General features: G+C 46.8%; 1 protein-coding gene across 1 annotated transcript in view; it reads right to left on the bottom strand.

Moving 5' to 3' along the window:
- Positions 1 to 17,395, bottom strand: part of Ankrd44 (ankyrin repeat domain 44) — a 205,342-nt gene that overhangs the window by 78,211 nt on the left and 109,736 nt on the right. The window contains 4 exon segments of the mRNA XM_057758516.1: positions 773 to 915; positions 3,905 to 3,992; positions 4,106 to 4,306; positions 8,929 to 8,999. Of these exon segments, the coding sequence (XP_057614499.1) occupies positions 773 to 915; positions 3,905 to 3,992; positions 4,106 to 4,306; positions 8,929 to 8,999 (503 nt within the window).

The following is a 17,395-nucleotide window of genomic DNA, read 5'->3' as shown; positions in this document are numbered from 1 at the left end:
CTGTCTCCCCCCGACCAGAAGAGACAGGAAAAGTTGAATATGACAAAAAAATGACCCATGAGGTATTAGAGGTTCAAATGCCTGTGGAGCTGGTTTTTTCAGCTAGAGAAGGACAAATAAGACAGAAGGCAAAGACACTTTCAAAATGACAGAAAAGAATAAACCCCAAAGTCATGGGCTCAGGAACAGTAGCCATGAAAAGAGGGGACGGGGTTAACAGCAGAGGTAGCTTGTGGACACCGTGCCCTGGAGTCAGGCTCAGAATCAATTCTGTTTTCATTCTGGCGCCTGACACCTCGTGCAGAACGGAGGTGTGCTAGCCATGTTAGCCCATCTCACCAGCTGCTCCCCCTGCAGAGCAAAGGTTTATATATCTCTTTGTGTATACAGTCTGTTTCTGAATTCCTGCTTTTTTTTGTTTTTGTTTTTGTTTTTTTTTTTGGTTTTTTCGAGACAGGGTTTCTCTGTGGCATTGGTACCTGTCCTGGAACTAGCTCTTGTAGACCAGGCTGGTCTCGAACTCACAGAGATCCACCTGCCTCTGCCTCCTGAGTGCTGGGATTAAAGGCGTGCACCACCACCGCCCGGCTTGATTTCCTGCTTCTTGATCAATGCCCCTATTATAATTTATCAGCCCACATAAAAGGGAATATAGGACTCAAGGAAATACATTTTTCTCCACTTGAATAAAATGCAAACAGGATTTCATTTCGGAGAGAAGAATGTGAAGAAAGACGGGAGCCAAGCAGCAGCGCAGCCGTGGGGGGCTTACCTCCACCCCCAGGTTCAGGAGGTGTTTAACCACGTTGATCTGCCCATTCGAGGCTGCGGCATGCAGAGGGGTGTAGCCCTTCTTGTCCTTGCAGGTGACTTCGGCTCCGTGGTTTATCAGCAGCGCCACGACGTCCAGGTGACCTGGACAAACACAGCAGCGAAAACATCGCTAACCTTTAGAAGGCAATTTGACAACTCGCTGTGCCCCCAAAGATCATTAAGAGCTTTCTTTACCGCCAGTATTTTCCCGATCCAACCCGCCTCGAGGAAAATAGTCAATGAGCATTTACAGAGTCCCCCTCTGTGCTGGCCATTATTGTATATCCCAGGGGAAGGAAAGGGATGGTTCGGTAAGGCTTGAATGAGATGTCGCCAAGGTGCTGGTTGTTCGCCATGACAACAAGAAGAACCCGAGAGTGAGGACGCATGAGTACCGCAGCCTTTTTAAGTTGTCCTGCAGCTGAGTGTGTGATCTCAGCAGCTGAGAGACTGAGGGAAGCAAGTTACAGGTTCAAAGACAGCATGAATCCCAGGCCAGCCTAGATGGCCTAGCGAGCCCCTGCCTCAAAACAGAAACGGTAACAAAGGGGGTGTTAAAACGAAAACCATTCCCACTCCTCGCCAGAAAAGCCCAACAGTAACAATTCAGTTTAGAAACTAAATAAAAAAAAAAGATCAGGATACTCCCAGATTAAGGGCAAATCTGAAACTGCCATTGCTGTGTTGGGTTTTAACCCATAAAAAGGCCGTTTCTTACGTTTCCATGTAAAATAACTCCCATAAATTACTCAGTAAATAGAAAACCCTCCTGATCTCAACTGTTGTGGGTGTTCAAACTCTGTTCCCTCATTCACTATGATAAATGAGTTTGACCTTTATTTTATAATTGAAGATCATTCCAAGTTTAAATTCATTGTCACGAACACTATGGCTAACTGAAGGGAGGGAGACAAATACTGACTGCGGGGCCCAACTTTGTAAGAGAGGGGGTGGGGGATAGGTGTGAATGGGGTGTATGAGCTTGCTTTATCAAAAGTCGATTCCTTATCTACAAAAACTTGTATATAGAACAAAATATTTTCAGTTGCTGGTGGTGCTATCTCAAGCTACTTGCCTCAAATTTTATGCCATTATCTCCTAAGATTTGCCACCTACTTTTACGCTTTCCTGTTGGCACCCTGATGACAAGAGTAATAATGATTTGACTTTTTCAAGTCACCAAAATATGTTAACCACATATCCACAAAGCTTAAGCCTGAAGCCCCCGGATTCTTTGACAAGCTCAGTGTACATTTCACCTAAACGTCTGATTGCTTTTAGCCAACTCAACGGTCTGTGATACTCAAGAAAGAAAGACATAGCAACACACACCTGTAACACCAGCACTAGACAGCTAGGAGGAGTGGTTCAAGGTCTTTTGCTATGCAGAGTTAATTCTTACAAGCTTTTAGTATTCTTGGTGTCTATAAGAATTCATTCAGAAATCCGTAGAGGTGTGGTTTGCTTTATTCTTACCCCAATCCACTCCCCACCCCCAATAATGTTAAATTTGGAAATGATTTTGGTTTTTTATTTCCTTCAAGACAGGGTTTCTCTGTATCTTCGGTGCCTGTCCTGGGATTAGCTCTTGTAAATAAGGCTGGCCTCGAACTCGTAGAGATCTGCCTGCCTCTGCCCCCCGAGTGCTGGGATTAAAGGCGTGGGCCACCACCACCAGCAATTTTTGAAATGATAAAAGACATGTCTGTTTGTCAAATTGATTCAAATAGGCAAAAAGACTCAAAAAAAAAAGTCAGTCACCAATCCCTGGAATTACCATTCTAATATTTCAGTACTTATTTTCCAACTTTCCCTTCACTGTGTTTCCACAGCAATGGGAAACATCATGCATATTATGATATTCTATACGTACATCCAGAAGAGGATGTGTCTCTGTATTCTCTTTGATGTGTCTCCCCTTAGCACATCATAGCCCTTGTTGTTTATAGACACGCATGAACACCATAGCTATGCTCCCTACTCTGTCCCCTTGTGTGGATCCTCTGGGATTTACTGAAACAATACCCCCTGGGTGAGTCTCAGCTTGTGTGCAACTCATCTGATAAAACCCTGTTTTCTCTTCTAATTGCAGACCCTCCTGCAAGCAGAACCGTACAGAAGGATCTTCGTTATTCATTGTCTGCCTTGAGAATAAACTGAGAGGGCTATCCCTTGTCCAAGGTCTTTACACCCATCAAAAGAAAAGGACAAGGGGCTGGAGAGATGGCTCAGAGGTTAAGAGCACTGGCTACTCTTCCAGAGGCCCTGAGTTCAATTCCCAGCAACCACATACTGGTTCATAGTCATTAAAAACTAAATGCTGTTCCAGACACTGGTATACTTAATAATCTGTTTCATTTCTATGCATTTATATTTCATGTCCATGTTATATATTTTATTATTAAAATTCAAATAGTGTTTTAAAAAAAAGAAAAAAGAAAAGGATGAAAACAGAGATATACCCTAATTCTTCATCTCCAGCAGAGGGGAGTGGCCTGAAGAAGCCTGTGGGCCTCCACTTTGAACCCAGCATAGCAGAAGCCCAATCTAAGGGGACTCGACCACATCTACCTACAAAGGAGCCAGGAAACTTTTCTGTCTTTTCTTCCTTCCTGTTGTTTCTTTCAAAAATACTTAGACATGCAGAGACAAAGAGCATGGTGTCCTCGCGCTGTTAACCAGTCTTTCTTTCCTGAATACTTGACCTGATGTCATAACAAGCGAGCATACACACGAAGTGTGTTGCTTTCTACTCTAGAGTGAAGGATCTTCCGAAAGGTCCAGACCATGACTCATCCCCTCTCTTTGGGGGATAAATAAGCCTCCGACAAGGCGACTAGCCAACTGGAGCCCTTTACCGATGCCAGGAAATCGGGCCAAATCTTCATCCAAGTGGAGTCCACCCCCTAAGTCAGACTTCTCCAAGGATGCGTACATGGTCAACAAGGGCCTGTGGCGTCTGTAGTTCAGGACAACTGCCTGCGGCTGTTAGTTGTTGTGTGATATGTCGGGGATCAAACCCAGGCTCTTGCCCTACCACTGAGCTAGTAGAGACCCCCCGCACTTTGTTTTTAACACACAGACTCCTCACCCATGTACGCTGCCCAGTGGAGAGCACGCCGGTCCTTCTTGTCAAATGCATTGATGTTTGCCCCTTTGGCCAGGAGCAAATTGACCATCTGAAAGATAAAAGAAACAGTGAGACCAAGCATTCTCTCTGCAACCACGAGAGCTCCTTGCTACCTGCGTGTAGTCTGAGTAGTATGCCCCAGCTTCCAGTGAGAACACTCACCTCCATGTGCCCATTCAGAGCTGCGTGGTGCAGGGCCGTGCGCCCGCCTCGGTCAGAGACATTAACACTGCTCAGCAGTGGGATGATGACCTCGGCACACTTGACAGCCTTATTGGCTGCTGCCACGTGGAGGGGGGTCTGCCAGTTCTTGTCCCTCGCGTTGACATCAGCCGAATGTTTGATCAATACCTGCACCGCCTCCTGAAACAGAAACAGTTCACGGAGTCACTAGCAAGCGCCCAATAAGTGGGTCCTGCATATAAGGTCTTCTCTGGACGCAGGAACTGGAGCGAGAAAGGACAGTTCTCAGAAGCAGGAGAAAAACCATCCCAAATTCGAGGCCATCATGGCAGCCAGCCTCAAAGAAAAATTTTTAGTATTGTTTCCAGTGCATAACAACCTGGAATTTTTGCGAAACGTAAGAGGCCACTAAAACAAAAATGAGATAAAATTATTAACTTATTGTTCAATCTAACAGGCATTCCATTGTTCTTTCGTGAGCTTGCTGTTGTTTCCTTTTCTTTCTGTTTGTTTGTTTGTTTGTTTATTGAGCTGTGGTTTTCCAGGCTCAGATTCTCAAGCGCTACGATTCTGCAATTGCACAAGCCGCCACACCTGAGTATGAAGCTATTGGCTTTCTCCCGAGGCTTCTAAAAGCTCACGTTACTCTCAAATATGTGCTGTACTCAAACTCTCCTCAAGTCACTGGGGACAAGTGAGGTTTAAAATCAGAAATACTTTCTGCAGGTGTAAGCAACGCCAAACTCAATGGATTGCAAGCTGCCTGAGATCAGGCTCTGGTCTTCGACAACTCTCTGTATCCTCTGCAGAGCATAGCTGGTGCCTTGCACACACTGCATACTCGGGAGTTTCGGCGGCATAAACACAAGGATGTGATCATGAGCAAGGTCTGGCAACAAGAACTGCACATAGCAGCCAAGCCGTTGCTGTGCCGTAGGCGCATGCTCCTGAGGCCACACGGGAATCCTGAAGGCTTATACCATATTCCTGTAATCCATCAGGGCCTTTATCCCACAGTGATTACAGCAATTTCATGTTCTGTCACCGTATAAACTGCTGCTCAGACAATTTGCTCAATTAGTGGGATTATTCTTCTAGAAGTATCCATTACCAAACTAAAACACTCCCTATTGTTATAATTATTATTAGCATATAGCTATTCTTTAAACTCGCAGTACAAAGGTGTTTGGAGACTTGGAGATAGGAGAGTATTCGGGGGGGGGGGGCTATTCACAAAACGTTGTCTTTGAAAGTCAGGAAAGACAAGCACAGAAGTATTCATAGTGAGCTGGCAATCTCCCTGCTGGCTAGCTTTCACAGTGCTGGTAGGGGCTGTGCTGGGAGTCCTAAGGACTATGCTACCAACCGGCCAGGCAAGATGTGCCCACGTGCACAGTAGTGGCATGGCCATTATGGAGGTAACCAACATCTCCCTGACTGGATTTGAGGTCCTCTCTTCACCTCCATACTAAGTACTATAAACCCCACCCAAAAGCCCATGGTAGTAGTAGGTCACAGGCCCTAGAGCAGAATTCAATTCTATTGTTTAACTAAATCAACAAAGTGCGGAACCACCTTTAAAACATAGATTTACGGCCACTGACAATTACCACTCTCTGCATTAACCAGAGAAGCCAGTGAGCGTCAGTAAATACAGAGACTCATGGCTGCAGAAGGGGATGAAAATAATGAGGGTTCAGGGATCAGCCCTACACAAGATATCATAGCATTCCCTCCCAAAGCTCAAGAGACACCCCAGAAGATGGGGTGGAAAGGACCAAAGGGCCAGAAGACAGACGGCAAATTTCCATCTGAACAATATACAGTCATTGCAATGACGGAACCTCAACAGCTGTGCACGGATCTGCCCCAGAATGGGCCCAGACATGACCCCAACACAGACAGCTCACTGCTGAACTATTTTCAGCTGATAGATGGAGGGAAAGAGGGGGCCACTGCCTTCAATTGTGTGCCCGCTGCCACTCCACTAAGCCCCGATGGAAAAGTTCCGAGTCAATGGCTACACAGAGGACCCTCGTTAAACTAGATGGGTCACAACAGAAGACCGGAAGCAATGAATATGAAAAATGGACAGGGAGGGAGAAGCCAGGATTCATAAAGGCGGGAGGAAGAGTTTTTATAAAGGTGGGGGAAGAGTATATAAAGTTATCAAATAACTAACTTAAAACAACATGTAAGCTTCTTAAAAAGTATTCCCAGTATCCAGTCTTGGGCTCGTAGTGAGGCATGCATCAGAATTTTCTTTATAAGATGAATATTTCTAGGTCCAACCACCAGTTCCAACAGGGCCACTGGGGAGAATTCTAGAACAATATCTTTTACCAAGCACCCCTGAAGACTTAATGATCCTCACTAAATCTGAGTGTAACCCACCTACATTCCAGGAAGTAGAGCACAAAGCATTCAAACCCTAGAGAATTTTATTCCCAAAGGCAGACTTTTCCTGCAGAAAGGCAAAGCCAGATGTTGGCTGGTTAAAACAGTATCCAGGAGAGTTTATATAATTGGAGGGAGGCAGCAGAGCCGGGTGTGTAAGCTAGGAGTGTCCAGGCCACACTCTTCTCCACGTATTGGCTGTGACACCCTTTTTCCAGACTTAACTTTCTAAGTGTGTACAGCCAATACCACAATGTCAGAGGCTCAGAGGTTAAAGTAGATTTATGCTCAGAAGGTCTTAGCACACAGTAAGTGCACAATAAATTCTCAGAATGGCAACAGTTAGAAAAACACAGGCTGGAGAGATGACTCAGAGGTTAAGGGCACTGGCTGCTCTTCCAGAGGTCCTGAGTTCAATTCCCAGCAACCGCATGGTGGCTCGCAACCATTCATAATGGGATCTAGTGCCCTCTTCTGGCCTGCAGGCAGAACGCTGTATGTGTAATAAATAAATAAATCTTAAAAAAATAAAAATAAAAAGAAAGAAAAAAGAAAAGCACAACGTCCTCAATCTAACACCCCAAAGACAAGATGTGAACAATTTTAACTTTTCTAACCCAAACATAGTCTCTAGAAGAGGGAAGAGAGAAGTTCAGCAATGCCCCTTTAGGGCCGCTCAGCTCAGCACAGCAGGAGAACCTGTGAGATGCGGCACATTCATACCCAGGTCATCTCAAGCCACAAACATCCCAACCTCAGAGGCCACGCTGTGCGCTCACTGGAAGACCCCACAGCATGGCCCGCAGTGCCTTCTGCCTGGTGGGCCTCAGCAAACAAACATGCTGCATTCTTCCATGTTCAACTCCAGGCCTGCACACACTTAATTCTGTTCTTCGCAGGCTCTCTAGCCCAGAAAACAAAGCAAAAAATCAAGAGGAACACACTAGGCAGGAGAAACCAGATGGAATCATTGGCAGCTTTCAGAATATTCTCTCAGGGAGCCTCAAGTCTTGCTTAGTTCTCTTGGCCACTGTTACAAAGTGTATCTCCCCAGTGTTCGGCCACTGTTACAAAGTGAATCTCCCCAATGTTTAAGTTAAAGTCTCTTCATTTCTTGGGAAAAGCTAGCAAAAAAAAAAAAAAAAAAAGTGTGGCCACTGGCGCATTAGGGAGCAGACACAATGTTCTTTGGTTTTGAATTGTTTTGCTCCTGGGATACCCAGATACACCAGGCCATGACGTTGGGAATGCTACAGAGGTTAGGAGCTTTTCAGTGAAGAACTTGTTTTTATTACACACTCGTGAACCATCTTAGTCTGAGAAACGGATGCATGTGTTACTTCATACTGAAACTGGCATCCTCATTAGCAAAAGCTAACAGTACTAAAAACCAAACCAAACGCCCCCCGTCATTTCCCCTTAGGCCCACTCCCCTCCCCCCAACAATTAGTAAGGGGAGGCAAAAAAGAATAGCAAGAGGGCCAAATTCAAAAGGAAAAATGAGCCTGAATTTAGGATTTCCGTGGCACCAGGATGAGGCAAAGCTGAAGACTCAGAGATTCCAGTTTCTACTAGAAACTCTGCCGGCTGTGGTGGATGCCATAAAGTCATTGTCTTTCGTGAGTTTACATTTTGTCCACCCCCAAGCCCCAGCGAGAGTCATCCTCAGGCAATTTTTTCTCTTTACCCAGAAAACCTTGCTAGTTGGTTAAGGAAGGACCAAGTGCCGTTCATCAACACAGAAGTTTAAGAGCTGAACAACCCATCATTGGTCAGACTGGGCTCAAACACATACAGACGTATACCCAACTTGGATGACCAAGATGCCTCGTAGTACTGGCTGGTTTTGTGTGTCAGCTTGACACAAGCCAGAGTCAACAGAGAGGAAGGAGCCTCAGTTGAGGAAATGCCTCCAGGAGATCCAACTGAAAGGCATTTTCTCAATTAGTGATCAATGGGGAGGGGCCAGCTCATTGTGGGTGGGGCCATCCCTGGGCTAGAGGTTCTGGCTTCTATAAGAAAGCAGGCTGTGCAAGCCAAGAGAAACAAGCCTTACCGGCCTAAGCAGCTCCCCTCTGTGGCCTCAGCATCAGCTCCTGCCTCCAGGACCCTTACCCTGCTTGAGTTCCTGTTCTGACTTCTTTCAGAGATGAACAGCAATTTGGAAATGTAAATCAAATAACCTCCCCAACTTGCTTTTCGGTCGCGGTGTTTCGTTGCAACAATAAAAACCCTAAGACGCTCCTACTGCTTCGTGTCCTACATGATCAAGACACGCAAAGAGCTGCCCCTGCCCACGTGGGTAACTCTCTTCCGCTTTATCTACCCTTGAGGGTCCTCTGCGGAAAGAATTCTCTTTCTGCAGAAGGTAGTAGGTGTTTAGACTAAATGAGAGGATCACTCACTTCACTTCTGGAGGCGACAGCGCGGTGCAGAGGGGTCAGCCACATGTTGTCCTTGGCATTTACGCGAGCTCCTGCAACCAAACAGCACACGTTAGGGCATAGCAGAGTCAAGGGCTGCGTGCCGTTCCTATCTGCCTGGGATAACCAGCAAACCTTCTTTTCCCTGCATCAGTCCCAATTTGACAAGGTTTTATATGGGATAAAGGGACCACCAGAAATCTATCTTCCAGGACATCCCAATTATGCCAGGTCCTTTGACACAGGAATCCATATCCTGTGGCGTTTTCAGACAGGAGACCTGTGCAGACTGTTCACAACTTCTTCGTGCTGTGGAGCAGACGGCTGGCTCACACTAAGAGACATTCTCCACACTCCGTCGAAGTCAAGGCACTGAGCTGAAGCCGCAGATGAATGGGATTCTGGGAAACAGAACACACCTTGCTCCCTTGACGTTCCCATAGCTTCCCATGGGAGCATGGCCACCGAAGATAGATCTGAACAATGGAGACACCCTATACAAGTCTTTGGTTCAAGGATTAGATAAACCCTTCTGTCAGTGAGAGATTGTTTATAAAAGGGCTGTGACAGGAAGGGGGAGAAGGCACCCACAATGGGTGAGAGGCGCCCATTTGGGTCTTAGGATGGTGAAGAAGCTCATGAGGGTGGAGAGGAGGGACACGGATATTGGAAACTAGGAGGGCAGGGAAATGGGAGGACAAAAGCTGAGGGAGCGAGACGAGCGGAAAGCAGAGGGGAAACACAGAGACTTCTAGAAAGGGAGCAGGAGACTTCTGCGGTAAATGTGAGCTACTGGTTAAGCCACAGACAAAAAGAAACAATGAATCACAGAACAGAGAACAAAACCGTCGACAGCACTCATCAGAGAAAACGGCCTAACCCCGCAAAGGGGCACTGCCCCTCTCAATCCCTCACTTTGAGGTGTCATCAGACACTTTTATTTTTTAACAGCCCAAGGTTATTGTAACAGGCTGCGGAGGTTGAGAGCATTGAATGCACTTAATTTTAAACCATATCAAAACCTTGGAAGTTGATTTTACGGACTCCATCTTGTCTAAAAGGGTTGAAAGCCATCTACATAGCTGCATGGAGACCACACTAAAATGGGAAGCCCACGTTAAAGGCTCTGAAGTGAAGTGGACAGGAAGGACACAGGATTTAGGGACAAAGTCTGAAGTTTGTATTGTGATGTCAGCAGCCAGTATTCCAGGGACTCAGAGTTTCTGGTCTCTAGAATAAGAGTACCACACATCAAGACTGCCATGTTGGTTCTACTGGGGGCTCGGGAGTGTCAGATGGAGGTGAGGATTCTTCACAAGTCAGAAAGCACCAGAAAATTATTAGCAGTTCTTGTTGCAGAATCCCCTCGCTATTTCGCCCCCCTCCCCAAAGTTGACGGCGAAGATTTCCAAAGGCAGTAACAACTGTGGAGCGATGCCGTCAACTGTCAACTTTGAGATATACAGACAAGCACATTCTTTTAAGTTCTCATCGAAATTTTTAAAATTTATTTTGTTATGTGCTCAGGTATTTGCTTGCATGTTACATGTACACCATGTGCACAGCTGTTATTCACAGAGGTCAAAAGAGGGCGCTCCAGGGCCCCCCGGAACTGGAGACACTAAGGACTGCCTGTACCACGTGAGGGCTGGGACCCAAGTCTATGTCTCCTGCAACAGCCCACAAAGAGCTCTAAAGCTTGGAGTTACTGATCGGTTCATCCCTCCAGGCTCCAAATGCATGATTTTTAATGTTCGTTTTCTTTCCATTTATTCGTGTGTATGTACATGTGGAAGTCAGAGCTCTTGCCTCCCACTACGTAGGTTCTTGGCATCTGGAGACAAGACTTAGATTGCGAGGCTTGGTGCTTGGTGGTGAACACCTTTACCTGCTAAATCGTCTTACTTGCCCTGCGAGCACATCCTTTTTCTTTCTTAGAAGAAGTTGGGGGAGGAAGCCACACACGCACATGCGTGACACGTGTGTGTGTGAGCCCACGGAGGTGAGGGAGGAGTCACACGCGCACATGTGTGCCACACGTGTGTGGGAGCCCACGGAGGACAAAAGAGAGCTGAGATCCCTTGGAGCTGGAGTCATGAGCAGCTGCGCATCCCCTCAAGTGGGTGCTGGGAACTGAACTCGCGTCCCCTGGGAGAGCAGCAAGGACTCTCACCTGCTGGGGTTTCCCTCCAGCCTCATCAAGCACAGTTTTAAAAGAGAGACTCAAGCAAGTGTTAAAGTGGAAAAAAAACGAAGGTAGCCAACATTGACACGTGATCTCCACATGCACAAACCAAACCCACATGCACATAAACACATGAATACAAACACACACACACATACACAAGTACATACACCACACATACACGCAGCAATACCAAAAATACTCTCCTGAAGTTATCTTGCTTTGTTCTTTAAGGCCAGGCTTCCCTCTGTAGTGCAAGCTGACCTGGAATTCTCTGTGTTGTCCAGGCTGGACTTGAACTCACAACTGTCTTCAGAGTTCAGCCTTTCCAGTCCTGTGGTTACAGCTATGTGCCACCACGCCTGGCTAAAACTTAAAATAACTATGTGTGGGGAAGGGGGGTTCACATGAAATTATTCTCCCAATATGACCTCCCCTGTTCCACTTAATAAGATATATTTTACATCTATCCAGGTTGACAAAGAATGAGTCAATTCCTTTGCATTGCTACACGTATTCCAGTGTAAATATGTCACATCTCTTCAGACAGTTCGTCTGTCAATAGTTTCCTTTTTCCCGATAGCTTTCCAGAGATGACAAAAATGGGCATTCATACCACGTCGCTCTGATGAAGATGTGTAAGTTTTCATCTAGGGCAGATAACCTAAGATGGATCGCGGATAACACATGCTTTCTCTCTAATGGTGTCCTCGGCTGTCCAGAGCCTGGCAATTTACACCCAGTGTCTGAGTGCTTGGTTTCCCGGGTCTTCATGAATGCTGTATCTTACCAGTCACCTTAAGTGTGATGAATCTGAATTAATAACGCTGAATTATGCAATTAAAATACACTTGAAGGGGAGAGAGAACACATTCTATCCCAAAAGGTGCGTGGAGAGAAACTTAAGGAGGCAGGAGGTTACATCGTTTTGATTACAGAAATTATTTCATGAGTGTATTTGCACATGGTTAAACTCTATTTGTGTGTGTGTGTGTGTGCGTGCGTGCGTGCGTGCATATGTGTGTGTGTGGTATAGAATATTGATAATACTTTGGTAAAGCTCCTTTAAAATAAGTTTTAAAATATTGTAAATCTAGTTAGAAGAAAATGCCATCTCATTTTTACGTTTCCTCCTAAGTTAAATACTAAGCTTAAACATTTTCTACTGTTTTTTTCCTGTTTGCAATACATTTTCTGAGAATTATTTGGTTCATATTCTCTGCCTATTTCCCCCATATAATTCGCATTGTTACTGCTATCACTGTTATATACAGATTACATTTAGGTTTGTGCAGATTCTACCATGGCTTTCAATGTTAAAACAGTCAGAAGGAGGAAAGAGCCCCTTGCCTGCTGGGCCTGGGACTAGCATAGCGCAGGGTCTACCAGCACAGGCGCTGTCAGGTGCAGCCTCAGCGGAGCTTGAGAAGTGGAAAATTCATAATTAGGTGGAAGAAACTGCTTCTCTAGTTGCTGAATAAATATGCCCTCAATTCTGCCACTCAGGCTCCGCCTAGAGGCTGGCTATGCAGCTGCCAGGAACAGCCTCTTCCTCCCCACCAGGAGCTACCCAAAAGCAGTGTTATCCGCATCTCCCCGCTCCCACTGCCATCTCTCCCTGGCTTCCCATCCTCTTCCTCTGGACACCTTAGGGAGTCTTATTCACCTCTTGGGGCAGAGAGGGGGCGGCAGAGGGTTTGGGCTTTACTGAATATTCATAACTGACTTTTCCAAAGGAATCCCCGTGTTTCCACCTGCCCGTCAGTGTCATGTGCCCTGAAGGGCACAATCTGCACGGCCAAAGCTCTTTTGCCCAAAGACACTACAATCCTTTTTTTTTTTTTTTTTTTGGTTTTTCGAGACAGGGTTTCTCTGTGGCTTTGGAGCCTGTCCTGGAACTAGCTCTTGTAGACCAGGCTGGTCTCGAACTCACAGAGATCCACCTGCCTCTGCCTCCCAAGTGCTGGGATTAAAGGTGTGCGCCACCACCGCCCGGCTCGACACTACAATCCTTAATCGTGAAAACAGGTATTAAATATTATGGACTCTAGAAACAAGAGCTCGGCTGAAGATTACCAAGCACAATTCTAACCACCACTGAAGCACGGTCTTCATTTTGTCGCTATCTGCTCTCCTTCCTCGTCCCAAGGGATGGGGAGCAAAGGGACACTGGCATCCTTTCCAGAGACAATGTTTCTGTTCCTTTAGCCTCGAAGAGGAAGGGGACAAAAAGCAGTGAGGTGATCCAGACGGGCTGAAGGATGAGTGACAGGCCACTCTTACTGATCAAAGACAGTAATCAATTCAGAAGGCAAGTCTGTCCAAAGGCCGGGTAGTCAGCTTATTGAGGAAGGGAAACATTCGAGAAAGAGTTTATGAAACACGATTATAATACAATGCAATCGCATTGCTATTTGATTTTTCTTTCTGCCAAACAGGCCGGATCTTCCTGCGGCTCAGGAGTCCCGTCACCGTGGAAACGTACGAGCTAATGTCACGTGCGTGGCGATTGCCTGAAACATTTTTCAAACTCTTCTTCAAGTTGCTGCCAGGGCCAAAAGGCAGCATATTGTTTAACATTGCACCAGATTTGTGTCTAGGATCAGCTCTGATTTGTTCAGTCACAATCTTTACCAGATATAAAAAAAAAATCCATTCACAAAGAACGGATATCTATTAGGCATGTAGGAGTAACAGAACCTCGTGCTACCAGCTCTGTGAGCAACTGACACCAGACTATGGAGCACAACTGGAAATAAATACATAAATAAAAACACAAGAAATCATCTTGCAAAACTATTACTTGTTCGGTGGCATAGATTCTAGCAAATGCATTTATTTTTATTTGTGTGTCTGTGCAGGCATGTAGCTGGTGTGTGTGTGTGTGCATGTGTGTGCGTGTGTGCGTGCACATCCATGCGTGTGTGCGTGTGTGTGTGCAGGCCACAGGTCAAGCTCCAAGACTGTTCCTCACCATCTGCTCACCTTGGGTTTTGTGACAAGGTCTCTCACCAGGACCTGGGACTCGCCAGTAAACCTGGGATCCTACTGTCTCTACTCCTTTGATTCTGGGACTACACACACACGCACACACACACACCACCAAGCCCGGTTATTTGCGCAGATCTGAAGATCAGGCTTCGGTCCTGTGCTCGCACAGCAAGCATCTTTACTGACAGAGCTGCCTCCCCAGACCCTGTAGTGAGTTTTCTGTGTTCTGTAGGCAGACCTGACAAACTCCCAGTGGTTTCTTCCTCTGACCCAAGACTCGCACCATTGCCCCTGTTCTTCCTGGATATTTCCATAAGATATTTCTCTGTGGTCGTTTTCCTGGGGGTTCTGCTTTCCTTACCACGACTCTGACCTCAGTGCTCAGTGTTCCTCCACTGACTGACCCCAACCCCCCAGCCCCGCGCGTGCCCTGGCGCCCCACACCTGCCTCCATCCTGACCTGGCTGGTTCCCAAACAGAAGCCCTGGAAGATGAGGAAATCCAACCCGAGCGAGCGGCAGACAGGATAAGAAGGTGGAAGGAATCCGCCAGGTCTGTGTATCATGAGCCCTGCCCCTGCTCCAAAACAGCGTCCGTTCAGAAACACCCAGTGTTCCACTGGCCCAGTTAATAGGAGACAAAGTCGGTGGTGACTTAGTGAGTTTGGGTTTCGGCAAGCTCTGGGAGTTTACCCAGCAACAGGGAGCACAGCTGTAAGAAGCTCTTCTGGCGAGGCTAAATTATTTGTCCAACATGGGAATCATTAGCGCCTCATTCATTATGAAATGAGGAAACCGTGTGACAGGGTTTCCCGAAGGGTCAGCTGCCAGATGAGATCTCAGAACTGAAGTCACTACAGTCGTGCACTATTTCTTTAGGGACATAAAATACAAATTGAATAAAAATGAAAGCCACGCCACCCGCCCAAGCTGGCATCCGTTGAATAAAATTGCTAGAGTTTTCTCAACCTGGTGGGCAGAAGGGAGCGAGGCAGAGATAAACTCCACAGCAAACTAAACCAAAGTTATACTAACGAGATGAACAGATCGGCAATTCTATGACTAAACAACTGTGCAGCCCAAGACAGTACAACAGCTTCCCCTGACAGCCACGGGTGCAGAGACATCGAGAGGTCTATGCTACGTGAAGGTGGCATGAAGGTGATGCCGAGTGACACTGGTCCCATATGGGGGACCCTCATGATGCAGAATTAAAGCCTCCCTTTCAAAGCCGAGGACGGAGGAGCAAAAAGTTGAGGCTTTACTGTTCTAAGTCACTCCCCACTCCCATTCTCCTGCCCTTTGCCTGTGGTTCGGTTCTCTCTCTCTCTCTCTCTCTCTCTCTCTCTCTCTCTCTCTCTCTCTGTGTGTGTGTGTGTGTGTGTGTGTGTGTACATGTGTGCACATGTGCGTGTGGAGGGGGGTTCCTACAAAAGCCAAAAGATGGTATCAGGTCCCCTGGAGCTGGATTTACGGATAGTTGTGAGCTGCCTGTGCTGGGTCACCTGAACTCAGGCCTCTGGAGTCGCAGCCAGTGCGCTGAACCACAGACTCATCTCTGCAGCCTCTGAGACACCCTTTAACCCAGGTTGAACATCCCTTATCCAAGCTGCCTGAGCCCAGAAGTGCTGCAGATTTTGAATTTGGAGGAAAGGGTTTTGTTCTATTTGACCCCAGACGACACATGACATTTTCGTCTGCTTTGTATATACCTTAGAGATACGTTAGCGTCTCTGCATTCTGATGGCAGCCCGTCATGTTAAGCCAGGTGAGGATTAATTCCCCACTGGCGGCACCATGTCAGCACCTGGAACATTCGGAGTTCAGGCATCAGATGAGGAAATGCTCATCTTGGTGACAATATTGTTACTGGGTATCACTGAATGCCATTATCACCTGATGCTTATTTTACACATACGTTCTGTCCACAGTTTTCCCTGGACCAAATTTCAGCTGCTAGGATAACTGTCCAGGTACTCACTGGCTCTTAGCTGTGGTCTGTGCCAATACCACACAATGTGTGCTTGTTTGGAACACAGCCCGGAACGCCCTCCGGCTGCCAGATCTTCTCTGGAGAATGAGAAATGCCCACAATCTAACCCTGCTAAGGCACACTTGACTACGCACACATTATCCTTGTTTCCTGGAAAGGCTCACCCGAGGAATAGAACACAGTACACCTGGGAGCATCACGAGCCTTCCTGTGCACACAGCACGGCTCCGTCTTTATCATGATGCATGGCACATCTCTCAGATACACACACCCGCTCTTGACATTGCATACCTTGGAACGTTGGCATTTCCCTTGGCTACTGCGGACAAAGGCGAAAGCTCAGTCCAGGCCTTTTGCCTACTTAGTGACAGCATTTCCTCCAGATTTAAATCTCGTCAGACAAAATCAGGAGAAAGGAAAGCAGTCAGCCTGGATACAGTCTACAGAGAGGCCTGCATACAGTCTACAGAGAGGCCTGCATACAGTCTACAGAGAGGCCTGCATACAGTCTACAGAGAGGCCTGGATACAATCTACAGAGAGGCCTGCGTACAGTCTACAGAGAGGCCTGCGTACAGTCTACAGAGAGGCCTACATACAGTCTACAGAGAGGCCTGCGTACAGTCTACAGAGAGGCCTGCGTACAGTCTACAGTGAGGCCTGCATACAGTCTACAGAGAGGCCTGCATACAGTCTACAGAGAGGCCTGCATACAGTCTACAGAGAGACCTGCATACAGTCTACAGAGAGACCTGCATACAGACTATAGCAAGGTGTGTGGCCACTCTGTTCAGGTTCATGATGGAGGAAGGTCATTTGTCAATAAACAAACTGCCTTGGCCCATTTGATAGGCTACCCCTTAGGTGGGTGGAGTGAACAGAATAGAATGCTGGGAGGAAGAGGAAGTGAGCTCAGACTCGACAGCTCTGCTCTCTGGAGCAGACGCCATGCTCCCCTCTCCCCGGCAGACGTGATAAAGCTCCGACCCAGGATGGACGTAGGCTAGAATCTTCCCGGTAAGCGCACCTTGGGGTGCTACATACATGAACAGAAATGGGCCAAGCAGTGTTTAAAAGAATAGAGTTTGTGTGTCGTTATTTTGGGGCATAAGCTAGCCAGGCAACCATGAGCCGGGCTGTGGGAAGAGGCCCGCAGCTCCCTACTACAGGTTCATTCCAGGGATTTGCCTGGCAAGCATTCAGATGAAAAACCACATAATGATTTTGGAAAGCTATTTGGTGAGCTGTCCTGAACACCCAAGAGTCTAGAAACAAAAGCATT

Source organism: Chionomys nivalis, chromosome 26 (genome assembly GCF_950005125.1).
Source record: "Chionomys nivalis chromosome 26, mChiNiv1.1, whole genome shotgun sequence".
Taxonomy (NCBI): domain Eukaryota; kingdom Metazoa; phylum Chordata; class Mammalia; order Rodentia; family Cricetidae; genus Chionomys; species Chionomys nivalis.
The sequence above is the reverse complement of the archived record's forward strand: the minus strand, read 5'-3'. Positions and strand labels throughout refer to the sequence as shown.